Raw genomic sequence first — 23,745 nt, 5'->3', positions numbered from 1 at the left:
TTGAGGGATGCAAAAGACGAGAAGGCAGAGTCTTAGTCTCCACTGCCGGTCCCACTGGTAAGTGAAAGAGCATCAGACCGGGGAGAAAGCCAATCTCGTGTATATTGTCTGTAAAACGAAGCACTGGGGTAGGCACTCTCCAAAACTCCCTCTGACCCCAACATTCCATGACCTTGGTGGGTATGGAATAATTGTTGGTGCAGTTGTGGGATCTGGGGAGAGGGAATGGCGACGCTAAAGAACAAAACAGACGAGGGGGTCAGAGAGAGCAGCTTTATTAAGCAAGACGAAGGAAGGTTGTGGCTCCCACTCGCCCCCGGGCTTGGAGCCAGGGAAAGGCCTGCGGGACCCTTTCAGGCCACGTCCACGCGAGCGAAGCTCTGCTCCATGCCCAGACTGTTCTCCACGTACACCTCATACTTGCCGCTGTCTGCGGGCGTGGCCCGGCGGATGGTTAGCGTCCTGGTGGTGCTGCCTATCTCGATGAACACCCTGGGGGCAGGGCGGGGCCTCGGGTCAGCTTACGGGAGCTCTGGGCCCGGCGATTAACCAGCTATGTTCTTTGCCTCCCAGTCCTTCGCCCCCTGTCCCACTCCCGCTGGGCTCCTGGGCCCGGTCCCCGTCCAGGCCCCAATCCCAAGTCCCCGCCCTTGCCTGTCGTCGTCCTAGATGTCCTCCCGGTCCTTGGTCCAGCCCACGTCGGGCGCAGGCTTGCCCATGATCTCCGCAGCCAGCGTCAATGTTGTGCCTTTGCGCGCCTTGGTGTTGTCCGGTCCTTTCTGAATCTTCGCCGGGACTAGAGAACAGGAAGGGGAACGCGACCTAGTGAGGGACCTGGAGGTGAGGCAGGGCAGGGGGCTTAACCTCCCCAGCCAATACCCAGGCCCTAAATACGACATGCATTTAAACTCGCAGTCTGACGGTGGACGCATCATTAACCTCTGGGGCTTCGTCTCCTCAACTGTTAAACGGGACTGATAATCACTGCCCCTCCTACTGCAAAGAGTTGATTAGAGAATCAGAGATACTGCGGGCAAAAACTCGGAATCTCGGTTCACACATCTCGCAGGGCGTTGGAAACAGCTCCGGGTCGTGGAAATTGCCCTGGATTGGGCACCAGACGACTAGGGCTTAACTCTGGCTCGGCCTCGGGCTCGTGTTGTGACCTCGGGGCCCTGGAATAGGGTGATCAAAGCCCACAGCGACTTCTCAGCTTGGAGGGGCCGAATCCCGAGGCAGAGAAGGACGTGCAAGGCAGGCGCGGTGGGGCGCCCTGACCTGCGCTCCAGGCTCTGCCCGGTCTGGGCCGGCCACGACGCTATCCGGACTCGGCTAGGCCCATCAGACACGCGCGCGCTGGGCCATCTGCGGCGCCCGGGGTGGCGCTGCGACGGGGGTGCGGGTACCTTCCACGAGGATGCGCGCCGAGTCGGAGCACTGGCCGAAAGGATTGGTTACGTTGATGCTGTACTGGCCCAGGTCAGCCAGTTCTCCGTCGCGCACCACCAGTGCCACTACGTCAGGATCCTCGAAGACGTAGCGGTAGTTGGGCCAGTCGCGCAGTTCCTTGCCGTCCTTGCTCCAGGGGATGAACCAGACCCGGAAAGCCGAGATGAGGCAAGTCAGCTTGGCGGCGCTGCCCTCGATTAGCACCAAGTCTTTCAGCGGCTCCAGCACGCGCGGCGGCCCCTTTTCCCGCAGCTCCTTCCGGGACCTATATGCGGCCAGGTCAGGGTCCAGAGCGCCCACGACACGACTCCGGCCCGCTCGCAGTCCTGTCCGCCCGGACATTGGCCCCTGCCGGACCCTTCAGCCCACCAGACCCCTAAATGGGGATGGGGGGAGGGGCTGCTCCTGAACTGGTATCACGAAATGATGCACTCTTGTCGGCCACCACTTCACACTTCAGTAACCACTCCTCCCCAAGTCCAGTGATCCAGGGGTTCCTGCCACTATGCGCAGCCTCCCCTCCCCCGCCAATGCAGGAACCTGCATCTGTAGCTCCAGTTCCCTTCCTCCCGAGGGCTCCTTGGCTCCCTCTCACCTGTGGCCGCGGTAAGAGGCCTGGATGCTAATGGCCGCGCTCTGGACCTGAGGGTCGTTGATATCGAGGGTACAACCCGGGGGCGGGGCCGCAGGCGCTAGTTTTTTGGCGGGAGCTGCTTTGGAAGTCTGGGGAGCAGATAACATATGAGGTCCAGGCCGAGAGAGAGGTTCCTACCTTCGGCCCTGTCCCAGCCTGGTCAGAACATCCCGAGGATGGGGGAGCCAGGGGCTGGTCTGAAGATTGGGATTCGCCGTGGAGGGGGCGACTTAATGACTTGGGTTGGTCGGCTGGGTTGATGGCTGCACGGAGCCCTTCCGAATGGCACAGTAGGGCTGCGGGCAGGTGCTCAGCCCAGGGCCCCGGTTTTATACATCGCTGCCCTCCTTGCCTTGTTTGGCATGGTTGCGCTTAGCCCCCACCCCCGGGACCCTAGCCCCCGCCCCCTGACCCGTGCACGCTCCTTATTTAGCCCAAAGACGCCTGGGATGCTGGCTCAGCCGCTGTAGTAGACCCGGGGGGTAAACCCGAGCGGCTCTGGGGTGCCCTGCGTGTCAGCGCCCGAACAACTGCACAGCTGGACGCGGCCCCATCCCCTCCCAAGGCAGGGGTATCCATCCCACTCCCGGAGGGCCAGGCACGGCCCTTAGCGGACAGGAGATTCAGGTCTCTACGGGGCTACTTTACACTCAGGCCTGTCCCTGGATAGTCAGACTACACGTCTTCCCGGGGACACGGTCGGATAAGGGGGTGCGAGTGTTTGTGAGGTGTCCCTGAATGAAGCCTGAGTAACCTCGGACATCTCTGTCCATACAGCCAATCACGAGAGGGCCACGTCGTTGTCAGGACCAATCGGGAAGCGTCTTACTTCCAGGCTAGTCATTTCCAGACTGTTCCCCCTGGCGGTAAACTGAGAGAAACAGAAGGGACTGGAAAGGTTTTTGAGAACAGCCCACTCCCCAGCTCCACTCACCACGCCCCCACATGGCAGGGTCCCTGTAGATTAGCACTACTCCTACCAACGCTCTAACTCTAGGTCTGTCCAATCCTTGCTTGGGACGTAAGCTGGTGCTGGAGCATCAGACTCCCTGGGGTGAAAGGGCTCAATTAGCTCCCTTGAGGCTTGCCTGGGGTCCAGTCTGCCAGGTCAGGGCACTGGGTAGGAGCAATGTTCCATTCATTGTAATTGCCCACCCAGATGTGGAGCTCTGTCACTTTTTGATCAGAGCAGTTTTGGCATAGCTGTACTGACATAAATTACCTTTGCTCCTCCGGGCTTGGAACAAGCAGTTCACATGCCATTTCCAATGGAGATGGGAAGGGAGCTGAAGATCAGAGGGCGGACGGGAGAGGAATTTTACCATTTATCAAGATAAGAGCTTAGGCACCTCATTTCTATATGAAAACACTTGCAGTAAGGCGGGGATTGGAGATTCTCACAGACAAACTGTGTATCTTCATCGCTAAAATGACAGGTGGGCAAGGCATCTCTCTGGTCCCTTCCAGCTGGATTTAACATTCTGTTATTTTATGATGATGGGGCTTGCCCCTTCCCTGGGGTCCTGAGAAGCCAGAGAGGCTGAGCTAGGCTGGGAGGGAGGTTGGCTGATTGGGCTGGAGCCAAGGGGCCCTCAACCTCAATCAGCAGCATACAACACCTACTTTCTGCTGGTGGTGGGAGGTTTGGTTCCTTTCCCTTCGCCAAAATCAGAGTTTTCAAGGTGGGGAGGGGGAGGAAATGGTCCTTCTGGGTACAGGGGGGCCTGGCTTCCCTCTAGCCCTACTCAGGACAGAGCACCTCAGTTATAGGATCCAGTGACCATTCTGTGGCACTGCAGGGAAGTGGCTAGAGTCAGGGTACCTTGACACCAACAGACACCCTAGCTTGCTATGGGGCAAAGAAGCCCAGGCTGATGTGTTTCTCAGCCCCAGGAAAACACACGCCTGTGGCCCCATGGCAGCAGACATGGCCAATTGGAGCACTCACAGCTGCCCTGGGCAGCTGGTACTTGTGTGCCAATTTGGGTTCTAACACTGAGAGCAAGGGCTTGGGCCTGCTCTGGGTTCCTATGCAGCTCTTCATGCCACATGATTTTGCCAGTCATTGTGATGAAACCCCCTGTGCTCCAGGGTCAGGACCAGAGCTGGCCTGTCCCCTGGGCAGAGTGACCAGGACTGGGGCTTGGCCTGGTCTCTTACGAAGGCCCAGCATCCCTCAAGGTGTGATGGGGGGACATGTGAGAGGAGGTGTGGGGGCTACCAGAGTCTGGTTAGAGGGTTGGGGGGATTCAGTGGTTCTGGCAGGATCCCAGAAACTGCAGGAGAAGCAGACCAGGAATACAGATGAGGGGCCAGAGAGGCCAGGGGATGGTGTAGAGGGTCCCAAGCTGCTAGCTGGTATATGCCCAGAGGTGTGTGTGGCCAGGGGGCATTGGCTTTCACCAGCCCAGAGAAGGTTGAAACGCCCATCCCAGGACTCAATACCCCCTACCCCCAGCCACCCCTTCCCACAGACCACACATAGGTCCTGCTGCTTGCTGTTTTTATTTTCCTTGTGACAGACAGATAGCTGCACAGGCAGCTGAATGGCTGGGGGGATAGTCAGGACAACACGGGCAATAGGGATTGGGTGGAAGGGAAAACTTCATAAAAGTCAATAAATAAATAAATATGAATGGGAAGAAGGTCAAAGGCCATGAAGGGGATGGTGGGGACATCCCTGGGCCAGCATGGAGCTCCAGGACCCGAGGCTGCATCCACGGGACAGGAGGCACCGAAGGCCTGAGTGGCCACTCCCATCCAGCCTCCTTCCACCTTCCAGGCTGTCTACCTCTACCCAGTCCTCTCTCCTCTCCTTCCCCCACCTTGCTGCCCTTCCTCACATCCTGCTCTAAGTCCTGTCCCTGTTTCACTGACACCCACTCCCAGCCCATCACCCTGACACCCTGGGCTCCTTCTCTACAGCCACTCCTAGGTTCTCCTCCCACGCACGGTCCCTCCCCCCTCTAGAACCTTCACAGAGGCTCCCCCTTCCCATTCCTCGCCTTCTTTTCTTCTTCACTTCCCTCTTCCCTTCTTGCCCCTATTCCTGCTTCCACCCATGCCCACCAGCCTGGCCAAGGGCTCTCCTGCTCTGGCAAAGGTGGCGACAGACCCAACCCCTGGCCTCTGTCCCCCAGGTCCATGAGGTAATAGCCCGGCCGGATGTTGCTGCTGGTGGTGTCTGAAGCCCCGGGCCCATCTGGCTCAGCGTGGGCCCTGGAATGTCCCGTGGCATGGTGGGAACTGAGTCCAAGCCCAAGGCCGGGCTGTGGTCCATGCCACTAGGGGCTGCCAGGGTAGGAGCGGAGCAGCACCTTGTGGCGGGTGGCAGACTCAGCCCGGCGGCGCCGCTGCTCTCCCAGGAACTCCTTGAGCCGGTTGGTGGTGAAGGTGAGCGTCTGGCGGCGCAGCTTCATCAGGTAGGCGTCCTGCAGCCATGGGTGAGCCAAGCAGTCCTGCAAGGAGGGCCGGCTCCTGCCCGGCCAAGCCAGAAGCGGTGAGCTGAGAGGGACAGCTCCTGGAGACCTGTGTCCCAATCCTGGATTGACCCTGAGTGTGTGATCTCGGGCTACTCTCAGGCTCAGTTTCCCCATCTCTGGAATGGGGATGGTAATTCTGCCTATCTCACAGGTAGGCAGTGCAACCATTAGTAGTAAACCAGTTGCCATCGAGTTGATTCTGACTCATGGAGACCCCATGTGTGTGTCAAAGTAGAACTGTACTCCATAGGGTTTTCAATGACTGGGACTTTTCAGAAGTAAATAGCCAGACCTTCTGAGGTGCCTCTGGATAGATTTGAACCACCAACCTTTTGGTTAGGAGCCAAGCACTTAACCGTTTGCACAACCCAGGGACTCCTAGTAGTAGCAGCGGCACATCATTAGGGGCAAGGGAGGAGTCTGGATCTTTGGGTGGGGCAGTCTGAGGCCAGAGGCAGGTAATGCTGGGGGCCTGGCAGATGTGGGGCCACTCACCAGGGATGCACTGAGAGGACCTTTCGCAGGAAGAGGGTGGCGCTCTGGGAGGTGTTGGGGTATAGCTGGAAGGCATCAAAGCGGCCCCCCACAATTCGAGCCTCTGTCTCTTGGGGGTCTGGCTCATAGAACGGAGAGCGTCCACTGAGCCTGTTGTGGGAGAGAGTTCAGTTGGCACACATGGACCAAGGCCAACTCCCAGGTGAGGGGACATGAATGTGGGGGTTCTGAGGGCTGCAGCACTCAGAAACGAGGGCCACACTGCCCTGGGTATGTGGGAAGCAGGAGCCATGTGCGTGCATGTGTGCATGTGTGTGTGTGTGTGTGTTGGGGCTGGGAGGAGGCAGGTAGGCAGAGGTGGGTCCTGGAGTCACGGTCCTGAAGAGAGGGCTGGGCAGGGCCTGGGGCACTCACATGATGTAGGTGAGCACGCCCACTCCCCAGATGTCTGTGGCAGAGCCGATGGGTTCTCCCTTCACCATTTCAGGAGCTGACAGGAAACAGAGGCCAAGCTGACCCAGCTTTCTGGTGGCAGCAGAGTAGGGAGAGGCAAGGGGAGCCCTCGGGGGCCTGAGGAGCAGGGACAGTGCCCAGGTCACTAGACCATGGGTACCACAAGAGTAGCAGGCCCTGGACACCAGTGGGCAGGACAGGAGGGGGTGTGGCCCCCAGGATCTCCCCCAGGGTACCTGAGGAATCACCCCAGGTACTAAAAAGTTTGGGTCCCCAGGACTCCAGAGGAGCTGAGAAGCAGGGTCACTAGCTGCCTCAGATCAGCTCTGAGGCAGATGCCCGTCACAGAGTGTGGCCGACACCCAGATTTCAAAGCCTTTGAGTCAGCCTTCCCAGTGCTACCCCACGCTTGTCCCTTCCTAGCCAGAGGACCCTGCCTGGGCGATTTACTAAATCTCTCTGGCTCACCATCTCCAAATCTGTAAAGTGTGGATTGTAGAATAGTTCTAAAGAATAGAGATAACGAACATAAAGTACTATGCACTCAGCAAGTAGCTATGGTAGCTGTTTTTTCTTATTTATATAAAATAATAATTGAGTCTCTCTGTCCCTCCAGCTTCGTCAAATCCCAGCTCTACCATTTATAACCGTCTGATGTTAGACAACCTACTTACTTAACCTCACTGCACCTCTGTTGCTTCATCTGTAAAAAACCAAAAAAAAAAAACCCAAACCAGTCGCCATTGAGTCGATTCCGACTCAGGGTGACCCCATGTGTGCAAAGTAGAACTGTGCTCCACTGGGTTTTCATGGCTGAGCCCTTTCGGAAGCAGATCACCAGGCCTTTCTTATGAGGTACCTCTGGGTGGGCTCGAACCTCTAACGTTTCAGTTAGCAGCTGAGCACATTGACTATTTGTGCCACCCAAGGACTCTATAAAAGGGGGCAATATTATGCCAATTGCCAGGGATATTGTAAAGATCAATGACAAAAAAATCCAAGTAAAGGATTTAGTTCATTGCTTGGCATATAGTAAGTGCTCAAAACATGACTGAATGAGACCCCATCCCAGGGTGAATGTGGGTGAAGTGGGGGAGTCCTGGCTACTCTCACTCTAAGCAGCACCCCCCCACCATGGCACCCTGGTCTCCTCACCCATGAACTCCAGCGTGCCCGTGCGGTGGCCCAGGGGCTGCAGGGCCTGGGGGTTGTAGGGCTGGGCACTGCCGAAGTCTACAATCTTGAGGGCATTGTCTGGGGCCAGCAGCAGGTTGTCCGGCTTGATGTCCAGGTGCAGCACATGGTGGCCATGGAGGTAGTCCAGGCCTTGGAGCAGCTGCACCACATAGGTGGCCACGTCGTCCTCTGAGTACCGGAACCTGGGGGGAGGCAGGTGACGTCCCAGTGCAGCTGGGGCCCAGCCTGGCCCGGCCCTGCCCACTCCCTGGGAAGGCCCCAGCTACCTGTCGCTGAGCCCGCAGAGCAGCTCCCGGTTGCCACAGCATTCGGCAATGAGCACGAGGTAACGTGGGGTGATGTAGGCTTCATGCAGGGACATGAGCCGCTCGTGGTGCAGCGTCCGCAGCACCTCATACTCCTGCAGGACCTGCTGCTTGCCCTCGGCTGCGTAGGGCACGATCTTGGCTACGAACGTCCGGCCCGTGGTGTTCTCCCGGCATGCTCGCACTACACCAAAGCGGCCCCTGTGTCGGGGAGGCACCAAGGTTCAGAGGAGAGGAGGGGCGCATCCATAATGAGGTCTAGAACAGTCAACAGGGACCCCTGGGGCAAGAATGGCTCTGAGTGTGGGCTCCAGTTGAATCCTAGGAACCTGGGTTCGAATCTTAGCTCTGCCACACTCTGGCTTTGTACCTTAAGCAAGTCCCACAGCCTCTCTAACCTTAGTTTCCCCATCTGTGAATGGGTGATGATAATAATGCAGTGTCTCCCTTTCAGAGCTATCATGAAGAGTAAATGAGACCATATGGCTAAAGAGCTTAGTACAGTGCCTGGCACACAGTAAAGGGCTCCATAGTGCTGAGGACCCAGAACTCAGCACCTCCCTCCCCCATCCCAGGCCAGGGCAGCCTGGCCTCGCCTCTGTTCCCTATACTCCACCCCTCCTCCCTGTGCCCCTTCACCCCAGCCCTACTTGCCTGGCCTTCTCTCCTGCGTTCCCTACACTCCATCCCTCCTTGCTCTCCTCCCCCACCCTGCCCCAGCCCTGTTTGCCTGGCCTTCTCTCTTGTGGTCCCTACACTCTGCCCCTCCTCCCCGTGCCCCCACGCCCCCACCCAACCCTGCTTGCCTGGCTTTCTCCTCCAGGAAGGTGTAGGGTTTCTGAGGGGGGCCCTGTCGAAGCATGGTACCCTCTGGCCCAGGGGATGTGGGGGGACCACTCCCAGGGGAGCTGACCACCTCCTTGGCTGGGCTGAAGCTCCTGACAGTCACCTTGGTGGGCTCAGGAGGGGGCTCAGGGGCTGGGGGCTCGGGGGCTGGTGGTGCGGACACAAAGGAAGTCACCATGTACCGGGGAGTAGAGGAAGATGCTGGCTTAGCCCCTTGAAGGGTGGGGGCTGCGGTTGGGGTCCCAGTGTCAGGGACGGAAGACTTGGGCTCACCAAGCAGGACTTGGCCATTGGGAGGGGTGGGCTCTGCTGGTCGCGCAGCCAGCAGGCCCCTGTGCTTTCGTGGGGGGGTTTGGGGTGGTGGACCCACGGCCTTGAGTGAGGACAAGGGCTGGCTAGGGGGTGTTGGGGGAGATGAGGGGCTGAGAGCGGCTGCCTGGGGGGCTGGGGGAGCTGGGGTCTGGGGCGGGGATGGGGCCAGTGAGGTAGGAGAGTCAGGAGGTGGGGCCCTGGCTGGCCCTGAGGTAACAGGGGCGTCTTGGAGAGCAGCGGATGGCAGAGCTGAGGAATCTAAGTAGTAAGAAAGAAAATCTTCATCTTGGCACCCGGGGGCCAAACTGCGGTGCTCCAAGGAGGGGTGGCCCTGCGCACAGGGTCCCCTTCCCTCTCCCGGCACCCATCCTGCTGACCTTGAGTGCCCCTGATGAGAACCTTCTCGGAAGGGTTGCTGAAGGGCCCTTGCCCAGCACGGTTGACACAGGCCACACGGAACCTCACGGTCATGCCAACGGGCAGGTGGGTCACGTTGTAGTAACAGTCAGGGATGCCCGAGCCCACGGGGTGCCAGGCTGACTCCCCTGCAGGCAGCATGAGGGAGGGGCTCAGGCGGCCGAAGGGGTGGCCAAGCTCTGGTGCTGTCTGTGAGGAGCCCAGGGAGGGGACTTCTGCCCTGTGAGGGCACTTGTGTCCATTGGGCTGCTGTCTCCCCGGGCTTCTCCCACTTCCTCCTGCCCTGTCCCCTGCCCTCACCATCCACGCGCCGCTCCAGCGTGTACGTGCAGGGTGCCCGGCTGTCTCCTGGCTTCCACAGCACCAGCGCCGTGTCCTGGTAGGTCTGGGGCACCTCAGGAGATGCAAGCTTCCCTGGGACACCTGCCATGAGGAGAAGAGTCTCAGTAGCCCCTGTGCCCGCCCCCCTTAGAGCCCATCCCTCCTCTGCCCCACATCCCATCACAACCCCCTGTCCCTGCTCACGGGCCACAGCCACGGTACAGGAGCTGGTGATGCTGCCCAGGACATTGGTGGCCGAGCACTCATAGAGCCCCGCATGCTTCTTGCCCGCCCGGGGGATGCTCAGCAGCTGCCGCCCATCTTTGCAGGACACGATGACCACCGAGGGTTCAGACCGCAGGGACTGCTTGTCTTAGGGGTAGAAGGAGCAGGAAGGTCTGCTGAGTGAGGCAGCACAGGGGGTCCTCAACCAGGCCCCACCCCCAGAGCCCCGTCCCCACCCAAAGCACAGCATGTCCCATCCCCAGGGCCTGGGACCAGGTGTCCAGCCCTCTTTGTCTGGGAGCAGTGATCTTAGGCACCTAGAGCATCTTCACCTTTCATCCAGGAGATGTGGGGTGCAGGGCAGGCCGCCGGCAGGCAGAGCAGAGTGGCTGCCTCTCCCTCCAGCAGCACCTGGTCCTTGAGTTTGATGTGGAAGACTGGGGGGAAGTCTAGAGGGAAAGCAGGGGTGGCGTGGGTGTGCGGGACCCTGGCCAACTCACCACTCAGTGAGGGGAGGAGGAATGTGAGGGCTGGCACCACCCACAGGGAACAGAGAGAAGTTGTTTCTTCCCTATAGGATGTGGGGAGGGGAAGCCCATGCCACACCTTCAAGGGTTTTCCTTGGGGACAGCATCAGTTTCCCAAGACTCTCACCGTGTGTGGAACTATCTTTTCCTTCCACTGACTACTGAAGCCACACCTACCTCGTGTGTGTGTAAATTGCTTAGAGCAGGGAACACTAAGTACAAGCTCTATAAGCATTTGTTAAGGAAAACAGAAACAAATAGATATTGAAAAGCTATAATGGTTAAGATCCTGCAATGCCCCAGTGGCATCACTAGGGGAGTGCGGGTGGTGCAGACTGTACCCACTGACACTGTCAGAGGGAGGACACCAAAATGACTGTCTACAAAAACATCCCTGTAGTTACAACAACAAAAACATTTTCATAAGCCCAGCTTACGTGTATCAATATACCGACAAGGCTAAAACTCCATGCTGATTTATTGTTTGAACCTTCTAATGCACTCTGGAATCCTGGCAGCGTAATGGTTAAGAGCTCAGCTGCTAACCAAAACGTTGGCAGTTCGAATCCCCCAGCCGCTCCTTGGAAACCCCATGGGGCAGTTCTGCTCTGTCCTTACATGGTCACTATGAGTCGGAATCAGCTCAAAGGCAAGGGGTTTAATGCACTCTGGTCAGACCTGTCATTATTACCCAACTATAATGATGCTTCGAGTCACGTGGTTTCATCTGCATGCGCTACAAGCATGCGCTGTTGTTTTTGGTACTGCCAGTGTTTTTGTAGACGCTGATTTTGTCAAATTTTCTGGTGTTTTAGTGACAATATTGTGGTAATTAGTATTTGTGAACCTGTATCGATAACTTTTTTAAGACTGAAGTAGTAACTAAGGGAAAAGAAAGAATGATATACAGGAATTACGCTTTATGAGTAACATTAGTACAAAAAAAATTACTAACGATTCTGTATGGTCTGGCATGGGAGGAGGTCCATGGGGGGGGTGACACCAACCCTAGTGATGCCACTGCAATGCCCACTCCCTTTGGGGCACCGTGGGGCAAGAGAGAGAAGTAGGAGAAGCAAGCAGCCTGAGCTGAGATGGGATTCCACATAGACCAGGGGGTTCAGGATATCCAGTCTCAGAAGATCGAAAGTCAGGGCAAACCTCGGGCAGACTCTGGAAGTGTGTCAGCTTCCCCTCTCCCTCCATCTCCTGGGGCCCAGGGGACGCTTCCTAGGTCTCCTTCATACTTCTTCAGGTCAACTAAGGGGTGAGAGCTTTAGAAGGGGCAAGGGACAGTATCTGCATGATCCTGGACAAGTCATTTGCCCTCTCAGTAACTCCATTTCTTGTCTGTAAATTGAAGGCTGTTGTGAGAATTAAGACTCATGTAAAGTGCTTAGCATGGGTCTGGCATATACTAAATACTAATAAATGTTAGGCTTTATTGTTGTTGCAAGGAGCCCTGGTAGTGCAATGGTTAAGCGCTTGGCTGCTAACCAAAAGGTTGGTGATTAGAACCCACCCAGCGGTTCCAGTTCGGAGGAAGAAAGACATAGATAGCAATCTGTTTCCCATAAGATTACAGCCTAGAAAACCCTATGGGGGCAGTTCTACTCTGTCACACGGGACATGGTGTCACAATGAGTTGAAATGGACTCGACAGCACCTAACAACAACATTGGGGTTATTATTCTCTCAGTAATATGCCTGTAGAGAAGTCAGGGGTACACCCCTGAGGAAGAGGCTGTTCCTGCAGAGCGGAGAAGCCGCCTTCCCAGCTGGCTGGTGAGTGCCTGTAGGGGCCCGGGGACGGCGCCAGGGTCTTTGCTCCCATGCAGCTAACCTGTGGCTCCCGAGTGCCATGAGGATTTGAGTTCGTGCTCCCTGGCAACACCCCTCTAGAAAAATCCCAATCTTGTCTTGGCCACACAGAGGGAAAGAGGGATTTTTTCACCTGAGCTGAGAGAGCTGAGGAGAGGCAGAGACCTCTGAGTGCTCAGTTGCTGCCTGTTGAAGAACCAGGAGGGCTGGGGATGGGGACAAGCTGGGCAGGACAGAACCGCCCAGCAGGATGAACAGGAAAGCAGTGCCCCTTCCACTGTACCCCAGTGTTCTCCAGGGAGGGGTCCCACACTGAGGCACCAACAACATAATGTTAACACAGTTTCATCAATGGCGGCCTCTAGACCAAGTGAGGGTACTGGGTGTGGGGTGAGAGAGGGAGGCGAGGAAGAGGGTGAAACGTGACTCTGGCCCAGCTCTGCCAGCTCAACCTCCATCCTCCCAGGGGCCAGCCCTGAAGGGAGCGGGGAGAGGGTGAGGTAAGGGGACACAGCCTCGGCAGGAAATCAGCTGTACCAGCAAAATGCAGCCGCAGCAGGGAGGGAGGCCTCAGGTGGGCAGGGATCAGCTGTCCCCAGGCCTCCATCCTGGCTTATCTCTCTTTCCACCTCCTTCTTGCACCCCTCCTCCTCCAGCTGGCCTTCCCTCCCTCCTCTTCACTCACCATAGACCCCAATGGCCTCTAGTGAGCCACCTCAGCTCCCCTGGCCTTGGCCAGACACAGTCCCCTCAGGCCCAGTGGAGTTGAGGCCAGCCAGAACCATTCTAAGGATTTTACCAGGAACTGGGGAAGAACAGAACTGGTGACTTATAACGATCCTCCACACCCTGGCTTGGGGCCTGTTCCTTTCCTGCGGGACAGGGTGGAAAACCTGGCCCTTTGCCTGCAGGCCTTGAGTAAAGCCCCCTTTTCAGGTGGGGGATGGGGTAACCCGGATGGAGAATCTCTCCCTCCCTGCAGCCCCAAGGCACTTGGGCAGAGCAGCAGACCAGGGCAGACCTCAAGACCCTCTGCTCCCAGTGGCGAGCCCTGAAGGCTGCCTTCTGCGGGGGGTGGGGAGGGGGTGGCCAGGAGAGGAGGGGAGCAGGGAGGGGCGGTTTTATGTTTGGGTTGCAGAGAAATAGAATTGGAGGCAGCCCAGATGTGGGCCTGTAGGCTGCGGGAGAAAGCACGTGCCTTTGGATGCATGCTCAAGCATACACAGATTTGAGGGGAGGCCCCGGGGGCAGGGAAGCCATATCCTGAGCTCCTTTAACTGCCCACAGTTACGGAGGCCTTGGGCTTCCCACAACAGGAAGCTAGTCAAAGAAAGGTCTAAGTACAGTGTCCGGAAGCCATGTCTGGGACCTGCTGCAGAGTCACACTGTCCACCTCTCTGGTTCCAGCTCTCTGGCTGCTCCTCTTACTAGCTGTGACTTGGACAAGCTACTTAGCCTCTCTAAGCCTCTGTTTCCTCACCTGTAAAATGGGGATGATAATTTAGTTCCTAAACAGTGTTGGAGGATTGAATGAGACAGAGCTTATAAAGTGCTTAATACAACAGTTGGCATTGTCAAATATACAGTAGATGCAGCTATTGTTTCCCTGACTCCAGAACCCTTCCACCAGCACCCAGGCTCAGCAAGGTGGCCTATCCCCCCTCACCCCCACCCCTTCCTGTCAGAGGCTTCTCACTGCCCTCATGGAGGTGTATATATTTGCTGGGTCAGGGGGAGGGCACTCACCCTGCCGGGCTTCTATTACCTGACTCACTGCGAAAGTACTGATGACCCGAGTCCTCCTGGACACTGGCAGAGAGGTTTGGCTGGGATTGCCCCTTGTCTTTCCGCCGAGAGAGTCCCCAGCGGAGGCGGCTCCATCTTTCCCCTGGAGCTATGAAGACCCAGGCCCAAGAGCAGAGCCCAGTCAGTACCAGGAAGCCCTCTGCCCCCTGCAGCCCCCAGCACAGAGAAGGCTGACAGTAAAAAAGAACATCCAGGCCCGCCCCACCCCCCTCCATCCTAGCCTCCCTCCCCTCCAGTTCTGCCATTCCATCCTCAAGTCCTCCAGCACCTTGCCAGCCTCTTTCTGGTGCATGTCCCAAGCTCTCCTTTCCCAGAGCCCTTTCCAGCACACCCTGCCCTCTTCCCCATTCTGCACCCGTCAGCCCAGCCCTGCACCCAAGTCCATCCACACTCTTCTTCCACCCTTCCTCACCCGAAGAGCCCGATGTGGCGCTGGCCTCGGAGCCCAGGGACTCTGCTGACGGCGTGGTGACGCCGGCCTGGGAGGCCAGCTGGTTGTGCGGGGGGAGGTCGAGGCGCCGCAGACTCTCGCCCTCCGACGTGGCCCTGCGCAGCCGCCCAAACAGCGGCGTGCTGCGGCCCGACGCGCCGCCCGAGTCCTCGCTGCTGCCACTGCGCTGCAGCCGGCTCGACAGCCGCTCCAGCGTGGAGCTGAGCCGCCTGCGCACGGCCAGGACTGGGGAGCCCCGCGCCGAGCTGCCGCCCTCCGAGCTTTCCCCGTCCCCGCCGCGGCTCTCCCAGGCCGGGTGGCGCTGCGCGGGCGGGGTCCGCCGCAGCCGCTGGGACAACGACAGTGAGAGTCGGCGGACAAGGCCGGGCTCCCCTGCAGCCCTGAGGTCCTGCACCGAGCGCGAGCGCTCCGGCCGTCGCACCAGCTCCAGAGGGGTTCCCGCCGGACTAGGCCGGTACATGCCGTCCTCCTTTGCCCCGCGGAAGGGACCGCGCTCCTCCGAGCGTGAGCGGCTCATCAGCCGCAGCCCCCGCGACAGGGGCGACTCGCGGCTGCGCTTGAATTTGGCCTCGAACACAGCCTCCGACTCCAGGTTCTCGATGCTACTGCTGAGGCTGCTGCCTGGCCTGGGAGGCAACATGGGCACCCGGGCTTTCTCGGCCACCCCTGGGGGCGCCCTAGCTGATGGTACGCCCTTCTCGGGGGCTCCGGAGGGTGGAGAGGCGACTTTGGCGAACACGGCCGCGTGGGGTTTGGGCTCCTGCGGGGGACCCTGGGCGTGGCCCGCCACCTGGAGCGACTGCATGATCTGGGCATAGGGCGTGAGTGGTAGAGCCGGGCTCGGCAGGGCCGCTAGGCGCTGCGCAGGCCTAGGCGCCCGGGCTAGTTCCGGCGCCGGCTCGGGAGCCCTTTCTCGGGCCGGCTGGGGTGCCAAGGGCTGCGGGGAGTCACTGGGAGTGGCGGCAGGGGGTCCTGCAGACTTGGGGGCACTGGGCTTCGGGGCGCTGGGCCGCGCGGGACTAGGTGGCTGGGCCTCGCTGAGGGCGGACAGAGAAGGGGACTCCTGCAGCTTACGCGCCCCGAGGTGTGCCACGGGGATCTCGAGGGGCGCCCCGGCGCGGCGATGCCGGCCCCGGGGCTCCGCCTCCCCCTGTGAGAAGCTGCTGCTCTTCTGCAGGCCCCGCGCCTCAGGCGGGGGCTGGTGGAGGGGCGCCGCCTCGCTGGAAGCCGCCCGCGCCAGCCGAGGGTCCCGGGCTCGGCCCCCCAGGCTCTCCAGCAGAGGGCCCCTGAGGCCGCTGACCTTGCTATCCTCAGGTCCTCCCCGCAGCAGCCGCTGGCGCAGGGCCTGCAGCCTCTGGGCATATTCGCCCTCCCCCAGGCCGCCCCGGACCAGGCGCGTGGCCCCCGGGCTGGGGCTCCGACGCTGAGGCAGCTCCACAGACGCTGCCTTGTGCAGGCCCCGGCCCGGTTCCCGCAGCCTGGCCTGGGGCAGGGCGCTCTCAGCTGAGCTGCCCCTCCGGAGCTCACCCCGTCGGGGGCTGGGCCCATCGGGGGGCTCCTGGCCTGGGGAGGGGAGGACCTGGGGGCTGGGGGGCTGCTGGTCCTCAGCGGGGATCTTTCCCTGCTCCTGCCAGTCCATGGGGGTTGCAGCCCCTGTCTCTGGGGTCCCCAGGGCCTCATCCTCAGTGGGAATGTCAGTGAGGGACACTCGGGAGCCTGAGAACTCCGGCTGCAGCGGGCGGGGTACTGAGGGCAACTCCTCCAGCTCTTCCTCTTCCGAGTCTGAGGACGACGACAGGCCCCCACTGGGGGGTGGGCGTCTGGGCACGGCCACCCACACCCGCTCTGGAGGGGCCCGCAGCAGCTCAGGGATGGGGCGCAACACCAGGTGGCACTTGTAGCTGATCTGGGAGCGCTGGAAACAGGGTACTAGAGTCAGACCTAGGGGACCCCCAGGGCAGGATTGACCCACCCAGGCCTATCCCAGCTCAGACCTAGCTCAGGGGGAGAGGACCTAAGCGGGCAGGAGGGAGGCTGGTAATTGAGGGGGAAAAAAAAAAAGTGGAGAGCGAGATGAGCAGGAAGTGAGGGCACACGAAGGCAGGGTTAGAGAGAGGCCTAGAGAATGAGAAGGTGCAAGGGGCAGAAGCAGGGCCTGAGCCAAACTCACCTGCCACCTGCGCCGGGAGAGGAACAGCTTCAGGTGATCAGTGCTCATCTCTGCACCCTTTGCCTGTGTCTGCAAACCCAGGAAAGAGGGCATGAGGAAGAGCCCTCTTGTCATCCTAGCACCTCAAAGTTTGGCAATGGAGAGATGAAGTCCATGGGAGGGGCAGTGGATGGAGCATCATTGAGCCTGGGCTCCTTGGGGTCCCCTTCCCCTTGGGTCTGTCACGACGACTCCCACAGTCAAGGTGCCCACTGGTGGAAAAATCCCCTGAACCTGAGTACATAGGCAGAAAACCGGTGGCTCCCAAGGGCCAGCTTCTGGCCCCCACAGGGAGCTTGCACCAGGGCTCCAGGCCCTGTCCCAGAATACTGGGTGCCCTAGGAGGCTTGTGCTCTGGTCCCCGGGTGCCAGCAAACCTCTTAGGCTCCTGGCCTGGGCCCCAGCTCCCCACCTTACAGTCTGTCTCCTAGTACCAGAGTCCCAGCCACCAGGAGCCTTGACAATCCAGACCAGGACAGATGCCTCCCTCAACCACCACCCAGGCTTTCCTTTCAGGCTTAGAGGAGGCTCTTACTCCAAGGACTGATGCCAGAATGACTTCGTCCTTCAGCTGACCAAGCACAAGGCTCAGTGGACAGTTCATTCAGTCCTTCTCTCTGGACTCATTTACTAAACTCCCCGTGTCCTGGCTCTGGGTCCCACAATGCTGAGGTTTGCAGAACAGCAATGAGAATCCTGTCCACTAGGAAGCGCTCACAACCAACACACCAACCGCAGTGCATGGGACCAGCACAGGACGGAGGTGGGCACCCAAGACTCAGGAGAGCCGGGGGAACCTAATGAGGACCCTCAGGATGAGGTCTGGGGCAGGATCTCACTCCTGATCCTGCAATTTGAAGTTCATGATACCCCAACTCAATCACTGATTTGAACCTCAGTTTCCTTATCAACAAAATGGGAATGATAATACCTTTCTTTGCAGAGCTATTCTGAGGCTAATAGATCGCATGTGTATCAAATGCCTATCGTGGTTACTGCACATCATAAGTACTCAATAAATGGAGCTGTTAATAATATCCTCTCTCCCTCCACTCATTGTATCACCCACTTTATGGGACGGACTCACTTTGAACCAAGGATGTTCTAGGGTCTCCTCTGCAGTAGGTCTCCTGTAAAGGAATGAGGATTAAGAAGGGGCCACGAGGGCTTTATCATGCATTTATTCATTCATGCAGTCAGTCACTCAATAAATGTTTGAGAAAATATGGCCTCTAAGGAGTTGGGAGTGTGAATCTCTAAGGGGTAGAAGGAGGGGGCTGCTGCAGTAGGGTGCTCCTTGGGGCCTCGTACTCACAGCCGGTCCTGCACCAGCACTTTGATGAGGAAGCCTCGGGCCTCCCTGCTTAGGCTCAGGAATGTCGTCTCCTCAAAGGCCACATTGTAGTTTCGGATGTTCATCAAAGTTGTCCGATCGTTTTCCCCAACAAATGGGGAGATTCCTGTCAGACTGCAGGGGTGGAGGGGGCTGTTGTGAGAGCTGGGCAGGGCCTTGGGCTGAGGCAGAGATGAAGTGGGGTGCCAGTGTGGGGACAGAGCCAGGGACAGGTGGAGGTTCCGGGGTTCACCCAGAGGCTGGGTGAATCTGGGCAGAGGGGAGGTTGGGCAAGAAGCCAAGGCTTTCAGACACTTGCCTGTCCTGTCTCCCCCATCCCACCCTGGATGGGCTGGGAGGCACTACTACCCTGAGGCCTGAGCAACCAGCTGTGGCCTCTCCGTGAGGCAAGGAATCTGTGGGCCAAGGGATTTTGCCCACCCTGAGCCTGAGGCCCCCTCCCCTTCTAGACCGTGTTCTGGACACTCAGGGCCTTGTAATTTCCTGCCCAAATGGCACTGAGCCTGCACAGGCCTCTTTCCATCCACCCTCCCAAGCATACACCAGTGTGCCTACCCCTAGGCCCAAGAGGTGGCTGTTCATGGTGGGGGACAGAGCTTAGACATGCAGACTGGGGTGCCCACACTCATGCTCTGAGGAGGGAACAGAGATAGGGGTGGAAGAGAGAGGGGTGGCTGCAGACCACAATGGCACTCTTGCCCCAGACCCTGCAAATGTTAGGGATGGGCTTGCAAGGAGGCTGCTATGGGACTGGGGCCCTGAGTGCAGAGGGTCCTTACCAGAGGAAGGCCACAACACCCACGGGCCTGCGGGAAAGGAGAGTGGGCGAGTAAGAGAAGAGTCCACCTCCCACTGGAGGTGAGCCGTTCTCTGCTACCGCTTGCCTGAGGGAAACATAGCCTCCCTGTGAGCGCTGAGTGGACAAGGAGCCCAGGGATGCCTCCTTCAGCTAGGATTCTGGACTCAGAGGTCCAGACATGCCTGGAGGAGTCAAGAGCCACAGCAGGGCCAGCCCAGGAAACCCAGAGGAGTCTGGGGGCCCCTGGGGCCATGCCTTTCACTGGGGGAGACATGGTGGCTGCAGAGAGGCCAGCCCCCCAAGGCTCGGCACCCAGGGGAGACAAGGAGCCAGGGACTGACAGGGCTGAGGCACTGGCTGGTCAGGGGGTCATATCGGCAGGAGACCCCAAGAGCAATGCACCAGCCGGCTGTCTGAGGAGAAGGAACCCGGGCTTAGTAAAGCTCTTCTCTGGCAGCAAGCGAGTCCCCAGCATAGCACTGAGGGCAGCTGCCTTGGCCCGCCCCAGCAGCCAGCATGCCAGTGTTACCAGATGTCAGTGACTCCGGACACCGGGGTCTGGTTGACAATTTCGGGCGCCACAAACTCAGGTGTGCCATACTGGCAGTACTGGGGCTCTCCTGGAGTCAGCTCCTGGGCATTTCCGAAGTCACAGATGCGCACCTGCTCTTCGCCCTCGGCACCATCCCAGACCAGCAGGTTCTCAGGCTGCAGGACACAAGGCAGTGAATGGGAGCTAGGTGAAGGGGGAGGATGCCCAGTGGCCTGGCTCCCACAGGGGACTGCCTGCTCCCCATCCCCACCTGCACCTCACCTTGACATCCAGGTGCAGCACGTGGCTCCGGTGCAGGTAGCATATTCCCTCTAGCACCTGCCGCATGAAGGTCCGGATCTGTGCAAATAGGGGGTCCAGAGTCCATGGGGGTAGTGGGGTGCTATGTTTGATCACCCTCAGAGATGTGACAAGAGGCCAAGCCATGCCGGGGGAGTGCCCCTCCGATGACTGGCAGCAGGGGTTGAAACGTAGGTTTGGGGTTGCTGAGATCCTGGGCTGCCATGTACAGCTGCACAGGTTGGACACAGCACAATTCTAGGGCAGGATCACTTACACTGTAACAAATAGAACTATGCAGCATACAGCCTATTCAGCCCTACATGGCAGGAGTACAGTGAGACTGAATGGACATGAATAGGTGGAGGCTCCTTCTGGGAGAAATGTTTGGGGAATATTTATTTGAAGAAGACTGGCAAACAACAGAGTTAGGAGCTGGGATGAATCTGCTGAGGTTTACAGAGGGCACTGCAAGTCCCAGATAGATGGGGTTCTGGTCTGATTGAGAAGGGGGGACTTGTTGCTTGGCTAACAGTGCTCTCCACCCCTGCCCCTGGCCTCCTTGTGGGCACAGATGGCATCCCCAGGACCCACCCATTGGTGCTCAGAGCTCAGGTGGGTGAAGGCTGGTGCCCAGCCTGGTCCCAGCCTCCTACTGCCCTCACCTCAGACTCACACACGGTGGGTTTCCTGGCCATTCGCTCCAGCAGTTCCTCTGTGCAGCTATGTCATGGATCAAGGAGAACAGTGACCAGCGCTGACTGCCTGGCCTGCCCCTGGGGAGTGCCCTCCACCCCCTGTACTGAGTGTCCTGGCTCAGGACAGGGCTCGTCTTCACTTCCAGCACATGTGATACCAGCCAGAGACTGTCCTCACCCTCCCACCCCCATCATCTGGGTACAGAGATGGGACACCTGGCTCAAACACACTGAGGGATCTTGGGTGAATCACTTAGCCTCTCTGAACCTAGGTTCCTTTAGGTATAAAATGGGGATACCATCTCCTCTCCTGCTGACCTTGTGAAGTATTTATAGGGATCAAATTAGAGCAGACTTTTGTTGACTATGGATGGACCTTCTTGACTCTACTTGAAAATGCCTCAGAACGTCAATGACAAGTAATCATTTGCTAAGGGTTGGGTTTGAGCATTGCAGGCTGGGAGGGTGGTGTGCAGGACATGGTCAGCCTGCTAGTGGGTGTGACAAGCTCACCGCCTAGCAGCCTTACCAGTCCCCAGGGTGCCTTTGTTTTACCACAGCTCTTATGAAAGAATAAAAGCTGGGTTTTTTTTTTTTTTTAATGAATAAGAGCCTCCTGAATAAAGTATTGATACTCAAAGGGTCACTTAAATGTTCAGATATACTGTACTGTATTTTGTGATGGAAATCATATCTGATCTGTTAGCTGTGTAGCCTCAGGCAAATTACTTATCCTCTCCATACCTCAGTTTTATCATCTGTAAAATGGGAGTCAGAATATTCCATGAGATACATGTATATGGGAGTCCCTGGGTGGCGTAAAGGGTTAAGGGTTCAACTCCTAATCAAAAGGTTGGAGGTTAGAACTCAGCCAGAGGTGCCTCGAAAGAAAGGCCTGGCAATCTGCTTCCAAAAGGTCATAGCCTTGAAAATTCTATGGAGCACAGTTCTACTCTGTACACGTGGGGTTGCCATGAGTCAGAATCGACTGGATGGCAACAGGTTTTGGGCTTTAGGTGGACATGAGGATTAAATGGGTTAATATCTGTAAAACTCTCAGAACACTGCCAGGCACACAGTAAGTGCTAAGTAAGTTTAAGCTTAAAAAAAAAAAACAGGCTAAAAGATGTTGGTCTTCGCAGTCTCCAGACTTATCCCTCACAATTGTCAATGGGACAACTTTGTAAACTGTAAAACATGTTGCCAACAAGGCACATGTCCCCCCACCCCAGTCTTCATCCATCCTGGGATACAGCTCGGTGACAACAACCAGTCCTCGGCGCCTCTCGAAGGCCTCATGGAAGTAGATGATACAGTCGTGCTGCAGCCGGGCCAGCAGCCGGGCCTCCCGCCGTGCCGATGCCTTTGGCTTGGCCTGGCTGGGGATGAACTTGGCCGCAAACTCCAGGCCAGAGCTACGCTCCACCACACGGCGCAGGTAGGAGAAAGCACCCCTGGGCGGCACAGGGAGGGGGACAGGGATGGGTCTCAGCCGTCACCGAAGAACCGGCTGTCCACCCCCTCCTAGCCCTCAGACCCAGACCCAGCCCCAGCCCCCAGACACCGTGTCACCTCCTTGCCCCACACCTGCCAATCTCCTGGTGGATGTCATAAAAGTCGCTGAGCCTCCTTCCTCGCTGCTCCTCATCTTCCCCAGCCCCCTCGACCTCCATAGCTGTCGGAACTGGGGAAGAGATGTCCTGGTGTTAGGTGTGGAGGGCAAGAAAGGGATGAGACTGGGACAGACGGGGACAGATGGAGGAGATGGAAGAGGAACAAAGGATTGGGTGTGCAAGGAGGGGTGCTGGGCTGGAGGATGGAGTGGCCGTGAAGTGAGGGATGGGGTGGGGCCCCGCCAGATTCCTGGGGTTCTCCCCTCGAGCTCAGCCCACCTGGAAGCACAGCCAGCTCAGCCTTGCAGGAGACCTCACCCGCCAGGTTGCGGGCAGTGCAGGTATAGACACCTCCATCCTGGGCCCCGGTGCTGAGCACCACCAGGGAGCACTCGTTCTCCTCATACACGAAGCTCACGTGGCTGCTCTCTGCCAGCAGCACCTCATCCTGAGGAGCTGGGTGTTACCTCCAGCCCCAGCCTGGCTTCACCTCCACTGGGCCCCAGCCTCACCTGTCCCTCAGGGCCAGGAGCCTCCCTAACCCAGACCCACTCTCATCTCCATCCAGGGCCCAGCACCCCAGGGCCCAGAATCAGCTCCACTCTTAGTTCTCACTAACAGCCTCAGTTAGTCCCCTGGTTCCTCAATCCCCCCACTGCGAGTCACACAGCACCCCGGTTCCACTTCCTTCTCCCAACTATTGCTTTGGCAACACCTTTCCTCTTCTCCTCCCGGGCTTCCCTAGGGCCTCCCAGGAATCCCACCTCACCCCCAGGGGATTCCCCATCCTTTGCCCTCAGCCTCCCAGCCAGCCCCAGTAATCACCCCCTGACCTTGTACCACATAACATCCGGCAGGGGTTTCCCTTCGACCACCACAGCAAAGCGAGCCGTCTCCCCAGCCCCCACCTCCATGTCTTCCATGATGGACTCAAACCGAGGGGCCTCTGAAACATGAAGGGACAGGGTGGGTGGGGAGGGGATGGGAAGCGGGCGTCACAAAGGCTTGCCTCCTTAGCCCCTCTCCAAACCCCCTCAGCAACTGGCTCAGTCTGAACCCCACCTCCTAGCACCGCACCACTAGGGCTCTCCAACTCAGCCCCTGAGTCACCAGAGTTCCTTGTCTGGAATAAGTGCTCTCCCCATAAATCCGAACGTGATGTTCTCCAAATCTCCGAAAACCTAAGTCAGAGGCTGTAGGACTGCTTTGCTTGGTTTGACCCTCAGTGTTTATCTGTCAGCTTTAAAATTAGGAGATTTTCATACATGAAAGAAATCTGGATTTTCTGCTTCTCATGAAAATTCAAGACTGGCCCTCCTGTGCCAGCTTCCCTCACTGCATTAATCACAGTGTTAAGTGGCTCAACGCTGCCCCCTATGGATGGTCGCCCTTCCTCACATTCCCACCCAAGCCGCTTCACTCAGACTTGGCCTGTACTTGGCCCCTGAGGCGGCTCTGTGCCCCACAGTGGGATAGTCTCTGTCTTAAACTTCCTCTCT

General features: G+C 58.2%; 2 protein-coding genes across 2 annotated transcripts in view; both read right to left on the bottom strand.

Annotated features, from left to right (window-relative positions):
- Positions 1-353: 353 nt before the first annotated feature.
- On the bottom strand, positions 354-2,319 carry SPEGNB (SPEG neighbor). Its single transcript, XM_023731213.1, is given in 4 exon segments — positions 354-492; positions 655-796; positions 1,407-1,714; positions 2,045-2,319. Coding segments are annotated over 4 exon segments (735 nt in total). The 5' UTR covers positions 2,191-2,319.
- Positions 2,320-4,572: 2,253 nt separating this feature from the next.
- SPEG (striated muscle enriched protein kinase) overlaps positions 4,573-23,745 on the bottom strand; it is a 60,177-nt gene continuing 41,004 nt past the window's right edge. Inside the window, exons 19-41 of the mRNA XM_004376346.1 lie at positions 23,080-23,192; positions 22,526-22,694; positions 22,221-22,317; positions 21,887-22,087; positions 20,601-20,658; positions 19,918-19,995; positions 19,633-19,811; positions 19,084-19,110; positions 18,266-18,418; positions 18,038-18,080; positions 16,912-16,980; positions 14,703-16,656; positions 14,250-14,378; positions 10,469-10,585; positions 10,116-10,283; positions 9,891-10,013; positions 9,551-9,718; positions 8,822-9,431; positions 7,977-8,216; positions 7,669-7,892; positions 6,475-6,550; positions 6,061-6,210; positions 4,573-5,560 (exon numbers count right to left, since the gene is read on the bottom strand). Of these exons, the coding sequence (XP_004376403.1) occupies positions 5,368-5,560; positions 6,061-6,210; positions 6,475-6,550; positions 7,669-7,892; positions 7,977-8,216; positions 8,822-9,431; positions 9,551-9,718; positions 9,891-10,013; positions 10,116-10,283; positions 10,469-10,585; positions 14,250-14,378; positions 14,703-16,656; positions 16,912-16,980; positions 18,038-18,080; positions 18,266-18,418; positions 19,084-19,110; positions 19,633-19,811; positions 19,918-19,995; positions 20,601-20,658; positions 21,887-22,087; positions 22,221-22,317; positions 22,526-22,694; positions 23,080-23,192 (5,339 nt within the window). The 3' untranslated portion in view covers positions 4,573-5,367. The remainder of the gene's footprint in view (positions 5,561-6,060; positions 6,211-6,474; positions 6,551-7,668; positions 7,893-7,976; positions 8,217-8,821; positions 9,432-9,550; positions 9,719-9,890; positions 10,014-10,115; positions 10,284-10,468; positions 10,586-14,249; positions 14,379-14,702; positions 16,657-16,911; positions 16,981-18,037; positions 18,081-18,265; positions 18,419-19,083; positions 19,111-19,632; positions 19,812-19,917; positions 19,996-20,600; positions 20,659-21,886; positions 22,088-22,220; positions 22,318-22,525; positions 22,695-23,079; positions 23,193-23,745) is intronic.

The sequence above is a fragment of the Trichechus manatus genome, unplaced genomic scaffold, assembly GCF_000243295.1.
Source record: "Trichechus manatus latirostris isolate Lorelei unplaced genomic scaffold, TriManLat1.0 scaffold00041, whole genome shotgun sequence".
Classification (NCBI taxonomy): Eukaryota; Metazoa; Chordata; class Mammalia; order Sirenia; family Trichechidae; genus Trichechus; species Trichechus manatus.
Note: the sequence above shows the minus strand (reverse complement) of the source record. Positions and strands in the feature narration are given on the sequence as shown.